The 18,367-nt window shown below is 39.8% G+C and overlaps 1 protein-coding gene across 3 annotated transcripts in view; it reads right to left on the bottom strand.

Moving 5' to 3' along the window:
• FERMT2 (fermitin family member 2) overlaps positions 1–18,367 on the bottom strand; it is a 95,571-nt gene that overhangs the window by 71,393 nt on the left and 5,811 nt on the right. The window contains exons 1-2 of one of the 3 annotated variants that reach the window (XM_034992285.1): positions 16,437–16,609; positions 15,869–16,034 (exon numbers count right to left, since the gene is read on the bottom strand). In XM_034992285.1, coding sequence (XP_034848176.1) covers positions 15,869–16,025 — 157 coding nt within the window. In that variant the 5' untranslated portion in view covers positions 16,026–16,034; positions 16,437–16,609. Of the gene's footprint in view, positions 1–15,868; positions 16,035–16,436; positions 16,610–18,367 lie in introns of those variants that run through there. The other 2 variants (XM_034992287.1, XM_034992286.1) reach the window with 2 other exon arrangements.

The raw sequence follows: 18,367 nt of genomic DNA, 5'->3' as shown, positions 1-18,367 counted from the left end.
ATCTCATTCTTTCTCTCAAATAAATAAATAAAATTAAAAAAAAAAAAAGAATAGATTAAAAAAAAAAAAAAGAATCAGCTCAAATATTACCATCGCAGACTCTCTTCACAGACTCTCCTATCAAGCAGTTAGGTACATCTTAGCACTCTGAATAATCATTACACTTCGTTATATTTTACATAAATAACTTAGACTAAGGGTCTTTGAGCTTATTCATCTTGTCTCTCACAGACAGAACCCAGAGCCTCGCACACAGCATTAAACCAATAAATATATGTAATGTACAAGCAACATGCGAAAAAATCTTAATATGTAAAATTATAATTATTCCATGAGAAGTTTTTGTCAAAGATTAAAAACTGTCGGTTTTAAGTGTATACAGGGAAATGAAAAAACAGAAAAACTGTTAAGTGTGCTGTAATTTAAAACATTAGAAACACTGAGAAGTGTTACATTTCTTTGTAAAAATTAATCAAAAGTAGTTTAAACAGTATTTGCTTATGCCTTGGCAAGTTGTTGTACTCCTAAGTTTGGGTCAACTCCCATTTTATCCTTTGCACTTTCAGTGTCACGAAATATCCCTGAGAGTTTCTTTAAAACAATTTTTTTTGATGGTGTCACTCTCTGTGAGACATCTTCATCCTTTTTGTCACACCATTTTCCTCACTTATGTCAATAAATCTGCCTTCACTAAATCCTTTTGGCTGCATATCTAGTCTCTCCAATGGAGACAGCCATGGTGAGCTATTTCTTCTATAACTCCCCATCTATGTTTGAGTCAAATTTCACTTCCGGTATTATCACTTTTTGTTTCTTTGCTGCACATTTATCTTTGTTGGCCAATTTCCTCTTTCAATGATCCATTTTTGTAAAATAGCTCATGAGTTTATCAGCGGGAGACAGAGGCAACACAGCTACACACTTGGCTATCTATGTGTGAACTATGTAACAAATACACTAGTGACAAACCATGGACAGACTCTGAAATAAGCGACATGACTGGTCACTGGTCATGATGCACATCTGTTATTTACATAATGAACTAGGGACTGAAAAATGAGAAGGAGTTTTCACTTCATGAAATTATTCAAAAGTATGGTGATAACTAAAATATAAATCCTATTGTTGGATGATGGATGCTACTTAACTGTGATAACTGAAACGTGTATACTGGAAGTGTGCAAAGCACTGACAGTTTCCAAAAATCTAGCTGGTATGTCATATGTTTTTTCAAATGTTTTTAATCTGGTGGTGCCTGGGTGATTCAGTCGGCTGAGCATCTGCCTTCGCCTCAGGTCATGATCTCAAGATCCTGGGATTGAGCCCCACGTTGGGCTCTCTACTCAACAGGGAGTCTGCTTCTCCCTCTCCCTCTGTTCTCTCTCTCTCTCATAATAAATAAAATCTTTTAAAAAAAAATTAAAAATAAACCCTTAAAAATGTTTTTAATCTGTTAACAGATGCTGTAAACTGCTTCAAAGTTTACATATCATTCAAACTGCCATATATTTCAATTAAAATACCCCATTCAATTTTAAATTTAAAAATTATTTTACGTTGTCTTCAATGACTGACTAAAGCAGATGGACTGATTATAGAAAATATTTAGAACCTAAACTGATAAAGTGACAAATTGGTATATCTTTGATATAGCTAATGACTGAAAATTTAGGAATTCGCTCATCAAAATGACAGAATTGGGGCGCCTGGGTGGCTCAGTCGGTTGAGCACCCAACTCTTGGTTTCAGCTCAGGTCTAATCTCAGGGTCATGAGATTGAACCCCGTGTTGGGCTCTGCAGTCAGCGGGGGAGCCTGCCTCAGATTCTTTCTCCCTCTTCCTCTGTACCCCCAACCTGCCCCGTGTGCACGCTCTTGCTCTTTCACTAGAACAAATCTTTAAAAAAAGTGATCAAAAGCACTATTCTATAATTCAAAAAAGAAATAATTTAGTGAGAATATTTTATTGGCTTTGGCATTTTAAATTTATCTCAGAAAGTACTAACGAATCTTAATACAGGAGTGTAGACTACTGAAATAAATATTTCCTGGAATCCAAGAGGCTTATTATGCTTATATCTTACGTTACTGACTTATATATACTTGATGAGCTACAAATTTGTAAAAATCTGACATCTCTCCCGGTTTAACATCTTTTATTGGTATCTGATAGCTCTTATTATATGTAACGCTAAATCTTTTAAACCTGGTTTATAAAGCACTCTAAGCACTTGTTTCTTAAGCCTGTCAAGCCACTGGTTCCCCAGGACTGCTCTTTCATCATTAGACCTCCTTCAGTTCCTCGAACGGCACCCTCCCTCGCTCCACCTCTCCTGCTGGGGCTTCTTGTTTTCTCTCAACCCATGGTTCTTCCGTCTCTTGCCCTTAGGCTAACATCCTCTGCCACTCGACTGGCTAATTCCCACTCCACCTTCAACTCTCAGCTTGAAAGTAATATCTTCCAAAAATCCTTCCCTATATACAAGGTCACATTCCCCAGTAAATACTCCTGTAACTATTTCAATTATCATAATACTCATCACATTATAGCAATTACATATTTAAAGACGGTCTTGTCCCTATGACCGTAAGATGAGAATAAGGAGTTAATTTTGTTCACTTCCTGTCTCTCCCATTCGTAGTACACTATCTAGCATTCAGTAGGTTCTCATCTAAAATATTAAGTGGGTGAGTGAAGGAATAATAGAAAAGAATATCATGTCCTCACTTACTGAACTTTTATCTTTCCTCTCTATAATCTTATCTTCTACTTCCCCAAGCTATTATCCAATACACCATAAACAGTGCAACTGCTATCTGGAATGCCTTTCTTCCTAACTTTTCACCCTGGCCAGGCATTGCTCATTCTTCTAAATCTCCATCATCTTCCTGTACCACTTTCTGGCACTTCACAACCAGAAGCGATCAACTCAAAGCAATCTTCTGTTTCACTGTGGTACGAGAAAGCTGCTCACATTTTAAGCAGCTACCTAATATAATGCTTGACCCTCCATAAATGTTTGCTGATGCTACTCCTGATGAGGTCATGTTCATGCACCTCTTCTATCCCCATAGAAGTGTCCTGCTATATACCTCTATAACCTATCAAAAATAGAGCGTTAAGTGTACAGGATTATTTTTATACAGGAACGTTTACACACAAATGTCCCATCTCTAAAGCGTTTCTTTCCTAGTCTGAGTTCTTTAAGGCATTAATTTATTCCTCAAACCCATGAGGTAAGATACTTAGTAGGGAGATATCCCAGAGGTCCATGAGGATCCTCAATAACAACAATTATTATAACTAGTACTTAGTAGGTGCCAAGAACTGTTCTAAGTACTTTACACATATACATACATATACATTCATTTAACCCTCACAACAAACCTGTAAGGTAAATATATTATTACCCCCATTTTACTTGTAAGGAAACCAAGCCACAGCAGTGTTAAATAATTTGGCACAAGGTCACAAAGCTTCTAGGGAGTGAAGCTAGTATTCAAACCCAGGCAGTCTGGCTTCAGGTAACGTATTCAGAGAGTTTAGAACCATTCAACAAAATTTACAAAATCAAGAAAATAAGAAGGGGTTTCTGGCTAAATACATAAATACAATGAAAACAGACTGCTTCAATCTACAATGAAAACAAATTAGACTGCTTCAATCTACAATTCAAGTTTACATTTTAGGTTTACATAGTATTAGAAGTATAACATTTTATTGAGCTCTTACTAAGCATTCTACTAATTACCAGGGATTCTGTTAATCCGCTTAACACCTTACTTAGTTCTTATATTAACTCCAAGAAACAGGTAAATAAACTAAGGTTAAGTGAGATTAAATATTAAGAAGTTAAATAACATGCCAAGGTCACATATAATCATAAGTAGCCATGTCTTAGACTAAGTTCTTAAACACTAACAAAGTTTACCTTTTAAAGACATTTGCCTAAACCAGAATATAAACTTATTGGAAATACCTTCACTGCAGCATAGTTTATCTATAATTTTATATATATTAGAACATAAAATCTACTGCTTCTAATACATTCTTGTCATAACTTCTTTATAATATTACCTATAGTGATGCAAGGTGGCACAATAAAGTTAAAATACATTACTAATATGGTAGAGAATAAGTTAGTACTATTTGGCTTACCTTTATAAAAGATACTTTCTTGATCTTTTATAAAATGGCATTATTTCTCCAGTTCAGTAAAAGGGAAAAATTTACACACCACTAAAATAGTCTGGACTACAATCATCATTACATTTACAAAGGCTATTCTGAAGCACTTCATATTTATTAAATAACTTAATCCTTTAATAATCCTATGATAAAGTTACTATTATTATCCCTATTTTATAGCTGAGCGACCAGAAGCACAGACAGGTGGTCACCCAGCACAAGGCTGTACAGCTAGAATATGGTAAAGTCAGGACTGTCACACCAATAGGCTGTCCCCGACCCCAGTTATTCTCCCCAACAAGAGCATTCTATCACAGCAAAAAAATTCAACACCTTGCATGAAACTGTAAATTGGTAAGAACAATCATTTGTTTTTTTTCCAAGTTATTTTTAATTTCAAAAGTTAGGAAATTCGGGAACTACATTTAAGGAATATTAAGCTGGGTGTCTATTATCCAATAGACATCTTCATCTATCATCAATAATGCTGGCACTTTATTGGTGTTTTATTTACAATCCTGAGTGTTCCATTAAAAAAAAGATATCTAAATCATCATTACACTATTGCTTTGAAATTAGTCTTTCAAATACCTGATACAGTTTTTAGTTACAGAATAATATAAAAATAAGATAAATATCTGAGAAAGGATTCACTACAGATTCTAAAGCAGATTTCACCTCCCCTGAACTAGAGGTTATCAGCTTCCTAACACTGAAAATTATATACAAGTTGTCCAAGGAAATACTGAAGGTGGCTGGTCCTTATACAACTAGATAGTAGATAATCAAGTCCAAAAACATGAATCATGGGAAAAAAGAAAAAAACCATGAATCATGAAAGAAAATCCAAATGTAAACCTCATATTTTAATCATTTGCTGCTTTTCTTCTTTTATTTATACTAATTCACTTAGAAGAATTATTGAAATGGAGAGAAAATACCAGAAGATACTAGTTTTCAAAACATTTTACCAGGTCACTCTAGGAGAGTCACTATGAATAAATAGTCTCAGGGAAGGAAAGCAGACCATCCACAACAGGACTGTCTTAGAATGCTGTATTTTCTAGTTTGAAAAGTGACATTTGAAAAAAAATGTTCAAAGAACTCTAATAAAATTACAAAGAGAAGGAAACAAATTTAAATAAAAGCTTATCCTGTGTTTATCTGTACTGTACAGATAAGGAAATTGAGATTCTGAACACTGAAAACTCTGACTTAAAAAAAAAAAAAAATCACACAGCTATTGAGTGGTAGGGCCAGGATTAGAAGCCAGACCTAATTCTTTCTGTAACATTCCTATAACATTAAACCCTAAAACCTGGGGTGCCTGGGTGGCTCAGCCGGTTAAGTGTCTGCCTTTGGCTCAGGTCACGATCCTGGGGTCCTGGCATGGGCCATGTATCAGGCTCCCTGCTCAGCGAGGAGACTGCTTCTCCCTCTCCTCCCTGCTCATGCTCTCTCTCTCGCTTTCTCTGTCTCTCTCGAATAAATAAAATCTTTAAAAACAAAATAAACCCTGAAAGTTTTCTTTGATTATTCAAAGATGCCTCACTATAGGGGCGCCTGAGTGGCTCAGTCGTTAAGCGTCTGCCTTCGGCTCAGGTCATGATCCCAGGGTCCTGGGATCGAGTCCCACATCGGGCTCCCTGCTCAGCGGGAAGCCTGCTTCTCTCCCTCTCTCGCTGTGTCTCTGTCAAATAAATAAATAAAATCTTAAAAAAAAAAAAAAAGGAAAAAGAAAAAAAGCTTCAGGCAATTTCCTGACTTTCCAATCACAGCATTTAGCATCAAAAATAGGATTAAGGGTAGAAGCAACAATCAGAATACTTACAGAAAATCCTTTGGGAAGAAGAAAAAGTGCTCTAGAAAAGCACAGATGAGATAAGTATGCAAGGCACCCATTTGCATTCCAAAATCTTGCCCCCTGCTGTTTCTATGGGAATTACTTCCCTTCTCATGTAATACTTCCCAATACACTTTTTTGTTGTTTCTTAGGAAAAAATATAAAATTCCCATTATTTTCTTCTTAACTAGACAAATCATCTGATTCCCCAGGTTTAATTTTTAGTCACTTAATGGTTTAAACATACAGGTAGGGGTGCCTGGATGGCTCAGTTGGTTAAGCGTCATCAGATTCTTGATTTGGGCTCAGGTCATGATCTCGGGGTCCTGGGGTTGAGCCCCTACATTGGGCTGCCCGCTCAGTGGGGAGTCTGCTGGTCTCCCTCTCCCTCTGCTCCTCCCACCATGTGCTCACTCTCTCAAATAAAGAAATCTTTAGGGTGCGCCTGGGTGGCTCAGTCGTTAAGTGTCTGCCTTCAGCTCAGGTCATGATCCCAGGGTCCTTGGGATCAAGCCCCGCATCTGGCTCCCTGCTCCGCGGGAAGCCTGCTTCTCCCTCTCCCACTCCCCCTGCTTGTGTTCCCTCTCTCGCTGTGTCTCTCTGTCAAATAAATAAATAAAATCTTAAAAAAAAAAAAAAAAAAAGATGCTTCACTATACTCAATATTTATGACTAAAGTTCTAAAAATCTAAATTTTCTAGTAGATTAAAAACAAATTGGTTTTCATTGGACATCTCAGATTAGGCAGATTTCTTACATATGACAATCTTAAAAAGCTCAATCCAGAGCAGAAAAAAACTGATAAGATGGGCTTCATCAAAATTAAGAACTTCTGCTCTTTGAAATATACTGTGTTAAGAAAATGAAATGAAGGGTGCCTGGGTGGCTCAGTTGTTAAGCGACTGCCTTCAGCTCAGGTCATGATCCTGGAGTCCCGGGATCGAGTCCCACATGGGGCTCCCTGCTCAGCAGGGAGTCTGCTTCTCCCTCTGATCCTCTTCCCTCTCGTGCTGTCTCTCATTCTCTCTCTCTCTCTCAAATAAATAAATAAAATCTTTAAAAAAAAAAAAAAAGGAAAAGAAAATGAAATGACAAGCCATAGACTGGAAGGAAGTACTGCAAAACACATATCTGATAAAGGACTTATACCTAAAATATATATAAAGAATACCCAAAACTCAGTAAGAAAACAACACAAATTAAAAAAAAAAACAGGCAAAAGATAAGAAGACATTTCACTAAAAGGATATACCAATGGCACAGACACATGTGAAAAGCTCCCCATCATCAGTCAGTAAGAAAATGTGATTTAAAATCATAATGAGATACCCTTACATACTTATTAGACTAAAATTAAACAAAAATATAAACAAAAAGACCTGACAATACCAATGTTGGGGAAGGACCCAGGGCAACGAGAACTATCATTTTTTTTTCCAGTTCTCATATAATACTGCAAAATAATGTGGCCACTTTGGAAAAGTCGACAGTTTCTTATAAATTTAAGCATATACGTAGAGAATACTATCCAGGAATTCCACCCATGTATGTTCATGCAAATGTTTACAGCAGCCCTATTCATAATCTCTTCAAGATGGAAACAAAAGCCCTTCAACTGGTGAATGGATAAACTTCGTACACATCCAGACAATGACTACACAGCAATAGAAAAAACTACTTTTACACTCACAATACATAGATAAATCTAAATTATGCTAAAAAAATTTTTTCTAAATAAAATATATTATGCTAAGTGAAAGAAACCAGACTCAAAGCTACATGCTCTATGGTTCTATTTATAGGACAATCTAGTAAAGGCAAACTATCACTGTTTTTCAGGAGCTGGGGTTAAGGGGATGGGCTGATTTATAAAGGATCACAAGCAAACTTCTCGGAGTGCTGGACAGGTTCTGTATCTTATTTTTTTTTAAGATTTTATTTATTTGACAGAGAGCGCACAAGCAGGAGGAGCAGCATGGGGAGCAGCAGAGGGAGAGGGAGAAGCAGACTCTCCTCTGAACAGGGAGCCTGATGCGGGGTTCAATCCCAGGACCCTGGGACCATGACCTGAGCCAAAGGCAAATGCTTAAACAGCTGAGCCACCCAGACACTCCTTAATTATGGTAGTTTAACATGATGATATATATTTGTTAAAACTCAGCATATTATACCAAGAAGGATGAATGTTAATGAATTATAAATTGTATCTTAATAAGCCAGGTATTAAAAAACACTAATCAAAAATACAATTATGCAAGTAATTTGTTGCAATGAATTATAATGGATATGAATTTGTAACCATAAATCCAAGTGTAGAACATCACATCTCAATTAAAAAATTATTTAAAAATATTCCTTTACAATATTCATTTAACTCACACTGGGCATATATACCATTTTGTAACATACCATGGCATTAGCATTTATTTTTATTTCAGTAAAATAATTATTTAAATAAAAATACTGCATATGTTAACTTTTTTCTGAAACCACTTTCATTAGTTTCTAAATGGGCTCAATGTTTTCATGTGCCAAGAAACAATTTTATATCATTCCTTTGTTATAATTGAAAAAAAAATCACTCTTATAAAAAGAATTTACTACTGAAGCTTTCGTGGTTATAAATTTTTCAAATCTCTGTAATACCATCACCCACTTATTGGTCCATTCGACTTCAGAAATCCCGTGAAAACAGCAGTTAAATAGCTTTTATTATTTTAAAGAGGTAGGTGTGTGTTTGGAAGTGAGAAGAAGGGTGGAATGATAGCTTTTTCTTGTTGTTTTGGGGAGTGAGAACACAAAGCAGTCCCAAACTAAACTCCTCTGAGTACAATTCTCTACTTTCAAAGCTGGAACCTATTAAAGTTAAATAGTTTAGATTACATTTTAACTCCTTTTAAAAGCAGTTTTTCCCCTCAGTTCAGTATGCACAGGGATTCTCACTGCCACTGAGAAACAGCCACTCCCATTTGTACAGCACGAAGAGTTTATAAATGCATTTTCACACATATTATCTCTTTTAATTCTCACCAAGACCTATGAGAAAGTGTGTTGTTGTTGTTCTTAATTTCCATTTTGTAGATGTCAAAACCCACTCAGAAGGTTAGATTAGTTGTCCAAAGATCATAGAAGCCAGTTAAGTGTCAGGGCCAAAATGCTGTTTCACATTATTGTGTGTATCCATTTGCATCTACTACTAGTCTGAAGATAGATGACGTTATGGGAAAGCTATACCTAACAATGTCTAAAAATATTAGCAATACTTGGTAGCCATTGTGTATATTAAAGGAGACTGAGTAAAGAACAGTTTAGTGACAACTAAATGTGGAATGGAATCCTGGATGGAAAAAAACCAAAGGCCATTACTTGAACAGGTGGCAAATTTGAACACATGCATATTAGACAGTACTATTGAATCAATGTTTAATTTCCTGAATTTGATAACTGTAATGTAATATATAAGAGAAAATCCTTGTTCTTAGGTAATACATATTTTAAGTATTCAGTGATGAAGGGTTATGATGTATGCAACTTACTGAAGGTGGTTCAAAAAATGTATGTGTGTAGAGGGAAATCAAATGGCAAAATGCTAACTGGTGACCTAGGTGAAGATTATACAGTGCTCACAGTTACTTCTTTTTTTTTTTTTTAAGATTTTATTTACTTGAGAGAGAGAGAAAAAGCATGAGCAGGGGGAGGGGCAGTGGGAGAAGCAGGCTCCCGCTAAGCAGGGAGCCTGATGTGGGGCTCGACTGGAGGACCCTGGGATCATGATCTGAGCTGAAGGCAGACACTTAACTAACTGAGCCACCCAGGCGCCCCTCATGGTTACGTTTATTACTGAATTTATAAGATTTAAATTTCAAAAAATAGAGTTGAAGATAAAAAACATTAATTTTCTTTCAATTTTCTTCAGTAGCTATTAGACATTTCCAACAAGATCTTTTGTTAAGAAACTGAATAAAAGGGACATCTGGGTGGCTCAGTCAGTTAAGCGTCTGCCTTCAGCTCAGGTCATGATCTCGGGGTTCCTGGGATCAAGCCCCACATTGGGCTCCCTGCTCAGCAGGGAGCCTGCTTCTCCCTCTCCCTCTGCCTGCCATTCCCCTTGCTTGTGCTCTCTGTCAAATGAATAAATTTAAAAAAATCTAAAAAAAAAAAAGAGAAAGAAAAGAAGTTGAATTTAAAAAAGATATTCTTTTTAGTGCCTATATTATTATTATTTTTTTAAGATTTTATTTATTTATTTGACAGAGAGAGGCACAGCGAGAGAGGGAACAGAAGCAGGGGGAGTGGGAGAGGGAGAAGCAGGCTTCCCGCCCAGCAGGGAGCCCGATGCGGGGCTTGATCCCAGGACCCTGCGATCATGACCTGAGCCATGACCTGAGCAACGACTGAGCCACCCAGGTGCCCCTTAGTGCCTATATTATTAGTGCCTAACTTATTTAACGCAAGTTGCAATAAAAAAAAAATAGGGTATAAAACATGACAGCAAGTCACACATAATATATCCAAGAAATAGCTTGTACTTTTTTAGTACTATGAGAATTTTTTTTTTTAAAGATTTTTATTTATTTTTATTTGAGAGAGAGAATGAGAGAGAGGGAGTACATGAGAGAGGGGAGGGTCAGAGGGAGAAGCAGACCCCCTGCTGAGCAGGGAGCCCGATGCGGGACTCGATCCCGGGACTCCAGGATCATGACCTGAGCCGAAGGCAGTCGCTTAACCAACTGAGCCACCCAGGCGCCCAGTACTATGAGAATTTAATATAATTTACATACTGTCCCCTATTTTTAAGAAGGTTAATATTTGCTAAGAGCAGATAAAATTCCAATGCCCATTTCTTACGGATCATTAATATTCTAAACAGAGTAAATCTGCTATCAGACAGTACATACTTAACTAAATTCAACCCATTTTAATATATATGATTTTACCACTGAATTTTTCTCCCATCCCATTCTAAAAGATTTTTAAAAAATGTTTTTATAATTTTGGTATATTTCAAAATAAATGCTGTGAATCTGCACCATGTAGATATTTCTATGAATTCAACCATAAGCATTCAGGGAAAAAAAACAGGATTTCAATAGCACAGACACCATTTCACGAGATAAACATGCCTTCCCCAAGGAGCACTAAGCACAAGTAGGAAAAGGGAGCTGTCCAGTTACACATGCTTTTCTCCCTGTGTTCATATTGCCAAGCTTCGTTCTAGAATTTAAAGTATTTTTGTGCAACAAATCCCCTAATGCAAGCCAACCTCTTCATCTGGTGCTCAACTAAAGAAATTTATTTTTAAAGTTTCTGAAGGAAAAACTAGTTATTTTGCATTTCTGGGAGATGGAATGAATGTATAATATAATTCATGAGCATTTTTAAGGGATTTTTAGGGATTATTTTAACTAAAATCTACTTTGTCATGTGTGCCAACCTCACAACCTAACTCCATCTGAACATGCAATTCCAACATAAATGTACTCTATTTCATTATTTACAGCAAGAACATAACACACTTCAAGGACTTCTTTATAAAGGCTATATTCAGAAACATTCCTTAAACTTTCTACATCAACTCCATACCTTTCTTTTTAGTTACTCCTGAATCCCCCAATCTGTACTTTTTCTCTGGATTATTATTTAACCTGATCTAGCCCAACTTCTACGTTTTTCCTACTCATAGAATCAGAGTGAAAAGAAACTTAGAAATCAGTCTATTCCTCCCTCCAAGCTCACAGAGCTGCTGGCTGGAGACTCCAGTGAGTTCCATGTAACAATAAATTCCTTATCCTCTAACTAATATGAATTTCTACAGAAAGGTAATATTTAATTGTACAAAGAAGTTCAGAAAAGAAAAAAAAGTTCAGAAAAGACATTTATAAAGCGCAAAACGCAGTGAAACAAAGCATCTCTGTCATTTAGAATCCTCGATACTAAGTTCTGAATACTAGTGAGTAGAAGAACAGTTTTGGTTTTTTTAAGATTTTTATTTATTTGACAGAGACACAGTGAGAGAGAGAACACAAGCAGGGGGAGTGGGAGAGGGAGAAGCAGGCTTCCTGCCGAGCTAGGGAGCCCGATGTGGGATCAATCCTAGGACCCTGGGACCATAACCCGAGCCGAAGGCAGACGCTTAACGACTGAGCCACCCAGGCGCCCCTAGAAGAACAGTTTTAATATTTCTTGATCTCCAGAACATAAGGGAATCCCATAAAATTGGGCCTCTTCCTTACAAAATTTATTTTTGAATAATTAGTTTATAAATTTATTCTCTGATGTCTTACTTTTATAATCTTTATCCCTACTGTTTTACATATTAACTCTTTGAAATAAAAAAACCCCACAAAATAAAAAACACTATACAGGTTTGAAAATTATTTTTAACAAACTACAATAAATTTTTCAAGTTTGATTTCAAGCTTTCAACCTGGATTTTTAAAAATGGCAAAAGTAACAATTTTTCATTCTTAGAATGAGGTATAAACATTGAGGGGACCAATCTTGAGATAATTTGTCTAATATCAGCCTAAACTAAGTCACAGATGCAAAGTTTTCTGTGACATCAGGATATAATTCCCTAAAACCTACTTCTTCATAGTATACACTCTTTATTTTCTTTTAAAAGGTTAGTGCAGAATGACATATGAATTTTACACTTAGATTTAAAGGAGGCCTTTCAGATCTTTGATTCAAAGTCATGAATCAAAGAATCATGATTTAATGACCTTAACTGAAGTACGAAAGTTCTTTATAAAATTCTTTAGCTTGCTTAATTAACGTGCCTATGTCTGAGCTGACCACTATACCTTCAGGGTAAGGCTGACCTTCAGGGGTCAAACCCAGGGGTTGTGTCATAACTTTTTTTTTTAAATCACAGAATCTAACGAAAGCTAAAAAGCCTCTTCTCAAAAAATCCCATATATGTACATACATACAAAATTTTATTTATTTTATTTTTTAAATATTTAAGTAATCTCTACACTCAATGTGGAACTCTGAACTGATGACCTTGAGATCAAGAGTCACACACTCTTCAGACTGAGCCAGCCAAGTGCACCACATACAAAATTTTATTTTATTTTTTTTAAAGATTTTTTTTATTTATTTGTCAGAGAGAGAGAGAGAGCGCGCACAAGCGGGGAAGCTGCAGAGGGACAGGGAGAAGCAGGCTTCCCGCTGAGCAAGGAGCCGGATGTGGGACTCCATCCCAGGACCCTGGGATCATGACCTGAGCTGAAGGTAGACGCTTAACCCACTGAGCCACCCAGGCATCCCCCCACATACAAAATTTTACTACAATCTTGAAGGGAGGAGTCACCAGAGAATCTATCAATCCCCAGGAAATAATTGTTATCACTGATTACATAGGAAGAAAGCCTTAAAACTTAATGCTTTTGGTTTTCGTACAGATTCTGATCTGAACAAGAAAGGTACCAGAGAGGCATCTGGAGTCTGAAGACACTGGTCAAAGCTGTGATACCTTCTGTTCCCAAAGTACCATAACTGTCTCAAGGCCATTGTAGCCAGGTTCTGCCAATTGTCCATCCCTGGTCTGCAATCCCAAGACACAAGACCCTCTGCTATCTCTACCTCTAATCATCTAGATCCTGCAAGCTGCTCGGATGTACTGTTGTTGCTGACAAGTAGCCACCCAGACCACCCTTTAATACCTTCAGTGACACAACTCAGTGTTTCAAAAGGCAGGCCACTGCAGTTTTAGGCACCTTTCAAGAACTATAAAGTTCCTTTCTAATTTGACCAGGTTTGTAAACTTTAAGCGCTGCCCTACTCAATTTCTCCTTTTTTCACTTACCAATAGGTAACAAATTAGCTTACCATTCAAAGTATCTAATCCTAAAACCAGAAGCAAAAAATTATTTAGCTCTACATGCACCAGAGAAGTCAGAATAATGATGAAAAGCACTTTCTATTTGGAAGTCAAAATATAAGAGAGCAGTACTGGTTCAGTTCAAGAAAAATGCAAGGTTTCCACATACCCAGTTTATTGGGCTTCTTTTCACTGCATAAAAAATAAAAAATGTATCAACATTAAAAGATTCAGATTACAATCACTTAAAATTAACATCAGTTCTGTCTGCAAATAGTTTATTCTCTGTATTTCTATTTATGCCTGTGATTCTGTGTAATAAACAGTTCTAATCAATGCAATGTAAATATAGAAGTCATTACTTATTCATCAGATAAAGACTGGCTTTCAAGAAACTATTAAGTTGTCTCAGTCACCTTCAACAGCTCCTTTTTCACAATAAGAAATATCTCTTATTGAAGCCAGTGTTATTAATAAGGTCCATTTATCATATATAAGCAACTTCTGATGCAAATCCTTGTTTCCTCTGAAAACAAAGGAAACATTAAAAATTGTTATTTTCTTCCTTAAATGATCCCACACTAATGCTGGACAAAAAAGATTCACAGATATTTTACAGTGATTGATGCAGTTATATCAGGTAAGAACAATGTTAACCAACAGTTAATTGGATTAACAATACAGCAAAATCTCATTTTCAAAGGACTACCCGGGGGGCTTGCCTTCCTGGGCCAAGTCTCAGAGAGCCCAACAATGCACAGCCCTAAGGAAGAGTCTACCTTGTAAGGGCCTTCTTTTTGGTCCTTCAATAATTAAACTTCCTGTAGAGATACAAAGATCCACCTAAATGAATTCTGCCTTATTTTGCAAATACCATTGGGGCACTAGTTCCATAGATTTGTATGTTAGGTATACAACAATCCCTTGGTTAAGAAACACATTTCCTGATAAACAAACACTTCTCTACTTTTCCAGACTGGCTTCAAGAATGAATGCTCTGTTTCAAAAAGACAGAAAAAAAAAAAAGGCAGTGCCACACATCACCTTACCAGAACTGCATGGCATAAAAAAGGCGTGTTAAGCTCAGGAAGACACACCTCTGAGCATTTCTGGGATAAAATCATCTACAGAATCATTTTAGTTGATTCTTAAAGCTAAAAATTATTTAATGCATCACAACCAAAATACGTACTGCAGAATTTTCTTACAGTCCATATTGTTGGATACCCTATTATTTAAAATTGAGTCAGTTTTAAATCAACGCAGTATATATTTGTACCCAAGCAAATATGATGAATCTCGATTTAGTTTAATTATGCCTGTTTTATAGCACAAAATTCTTTCATGAGCTTAATATACAACTGAACACTCGAAATAGCTCATTTAAAGCACAGACTACAGATAGTCAAACACTGCCCCACCCCTCGTTAAGAGTGGATGACTGGAACATTTTAATACACTCCATCACGTAGTAGCACAGCTAAAGAACCTTCATATTGGCGCCAGAAGTTGCATCTTTTCCGGTGCAATTTGTACTTTAAAAATTTTTTGCATCATCCTCAATACCAGATGTCACCAACATTCAGGTACACTGAAGATAAGTAACTGATAACCAGAGCCCTGTAATTTCCGCCCTCTCCACATAAATGCGCACTTTTCTCATTTCTTCTAACGTCAAGTCGCTGAATGTAAAGAAATAAGGCGTTCTCGCCAGTAACTACACAATTAAGTTTATTAATTGGGAGGCTGGAATCACATTAAGAAAACTTCAAACAGTAACAACGCAAAACAAGATACAAAGGTGAAAAAGTCTTTTTGCTTAAGTACTGAAAGATCTTACAATTTTGAAAAGTATTTGCGCGATGCCAAGCAAGATTTCCAAAACCCACCCCTCCCCCAGCCGCAAGCCGCCCCCGCCCCCCCCCCCCCCGGCCCGGCCCGGCCCTCAGCCGCCGCCTCAGTCTGGAGGTCGTTATCTAGGCGCGGCTGGAGGGCTGAGATGCTACTCACCAAGTTTTTCCACCAACTTGAGCATCACCCCTCCAATGTGCACCTCCCCGGTCACTCTTAGGGTGACATCGCGGTTCAGGTCCGTCACATGAACACTCAGTTCCCACGTCCCATCCGCGTAGCAGCCATCTGGCATCCTTATCCCGTCCAGAGCCATGGCTCCTTCCTGCGAGCACGGAGGAAATGGCTCTCGTAAGCGTCACTCCCCCAAAGGAAGGCAAATCCCACCGAATTCGCAGAGTCGACCGCGGAGCGGGAGAAGGTGGAGGACCCGAGGGTTTCCGCACGAACTCGGGAGAGCGGCGGCGGTGCGGGATTCTGCTCCCCGCGCCCTTCCCGGCGGCCGCCCAGCACTCCCCTGCCCGCGGCAGCCCTCGGCGGACACGGCGCCGCCCGTCCGCCCCGCGCGGCCCCGGCCCAGCGGCCCTCGCCTAGCGGACCGCGGCGGGCTTCACCTGCCCGCCTGCAGACCGCACCCCGGCCCGAGAAGACGCCGCCCGCGGGCTTCACATTCCTCGTCCCCGCCCGCGCTCCCCCTCAGGTCCCAGCCGGGATCCCGGCCCCTCACCGCAGGCTCCTTGCGCTCGCGGCCAGGGATCCGCGCCGCAACAGGCGCGGGCGCGGCGGCTCGTGGGGCGGCAGCGTCCGGTCCCCCTCCTCAGCCGGCGAAGCGCTGCCTCCCGGCTGGAGCGACTAATGGAGTCCTGTCGTCGCGGCCCCTCGCCTCCCTCCCAGCGCTCCACCCCTCTCTCCCCGCCCCCTCAGTCGGAGTCCGGCTCTGGCAGGGCGCGCCTGCTCCCTCCTCCTCCGCCCCGCCGAGCCGCTCGGAGCGGGTCGGGCCGCCTCACCCACGTCCCTCACCGTCCCCCCGCGGCCGTGCTGCGGGCTGGGGGCCGCGCGCACTCCCGGGCTGGGGGCGGGGCGGCGCGCGCCGCAGGGGTGGGAGCTGTGCTGGGGAGGCGGGGGGCGCCCGCGGCGCAGCAATCTCAGCCCCGCCGAGCCGCTGCCCTTTTATGGAAATGAAGGACCGGGCGTAGGGATTGAATCCAACATCCGGGCTCTCGGCGGCGGGACCTGAGGAGGGGGAGCGAGGGGAGCGCAGGCCGCCTCCCGCGGGGGCGTGGGTGGGCGGTGGGGCGCTGCGTTTCGCGCTCGGGTCTTCGACTTTGCCGGAGCGTGTCGCGGGTTGCCTGTGCTTCCAGCGGGAGAAGGGGGCTTGTCCGTGAGAAACGGCTACAGGAAATTCCCAGGGCAAGGTCGTGTTCAGGGAACAAAGTCCCCCGCCCCCTCCCCACGCCTGGAGCCAGTCCAGAAGTCTCGGGGCGGGAAGAGGTGCCACACTCTGGGAGCTGGAGAGAGGGGTTTGGGACGAAAAAACTTTAGAAAGTAGATGCCCAGGGCAGCTCCATGAACATCCCACAAAAGAATGAAAAAACCCAGAGGGAGGCGAACCACAAAAATTGCTTTGTAAGCAATGTCCGGCACAACCAGCAACTCCTACTGGACTCCCAAGAGTTTGCTTGCGCTCTTAACCCGTTCGGAAGCTCCAACCAGAAGCAAGTCGAATACACCCTACGACGCTCTTGTTTGGGGGTGGGGGTGTGTGTGGAATGCAGTGCAATGAGTTTTACTCAGAAACTGTTTCTTCAGCCGCTCCAGTTCTTTGTGTATTTTTATATGCAACTTAGAACTAACAGTCTACTAAGGCTTTCAGATGGCTGAACATCTTCTACCCCACCCTCAGCCACACCTTGAAAGAATTTTAATAGCTCTGGAATGGTGCCAGCAGGTACCGAGAAGAACTAAAGAACTCTACCTGTTGAGACTGACTAGTGATAGAAAATGGTCCTCCTGCTTCCCACCTCATTACCGCTTCACCCATTTATTGTTGCGCTCAATTCAGAAACAGCTAGCCAGGGAACCTGCCTCGCTGGCAAACACATGACTCAAAAAGTCTGGGTCAGAAAGACTCAGATATCTCAGGTCCCGTAAAAGACCCCAGTTTTTAAAGTCTCAGTGTTCTTGAACTGTGTCAATTACTTTGAAAAGGAACCTAACTAGGCAAATAAACCTTAGTTCATCAACGCAGTTGGGAAACGAGGTTAGAGGCCTCAAGAAAGGGGTGGGACCCGTAAAAGAGTGAAAGGAAAGCAGCGAAATTCAGATGCCAGAGGTCTGGCACAAAAAATAGGGAAAACCACTACAGTATTTTCAGCTAGTCATCATGGAGAAACTGATGCCTCAAGTCTGTCGTCTCTCCACTCTCCAATTATTTCTACTCATGGAGGTTCCAGATGGTTCTCTTGGAAGCAGTATGAATGTCCAGAGAGGAGGGAATATTTGTGTAAATTATGGTGCTGAAAATATATAGGAAAACGATCTTAATAAAATAGGGAATTGCTTGTTAGGGTAAAAAGCTGTTCAAAACTGTACATGTGGCTGTAACATCACAAGCTTATCTTCAAATATTCAGAGAAAAAAGACTGGAAGGAAATACAC

Source organism: Mirounga leonina, unplaced genomic scaffold (assembly GCF_011800145.1).
Source record: "Mirounga leonina isolate KUSES-001 unplaced genomic scaffold, KU_Mleo_1.0 Mir_82, whole genome shotgun sequence".
Taxonomy (NCBI): Eukaryota; Metazoa; Chordata; class Mammalia; order Carnivora; family Phocidae; genus Mirounga; species Mirounga leonina.
This window is presented reverse-complemented; position numbering and strand designations above follow the sequence as displayed.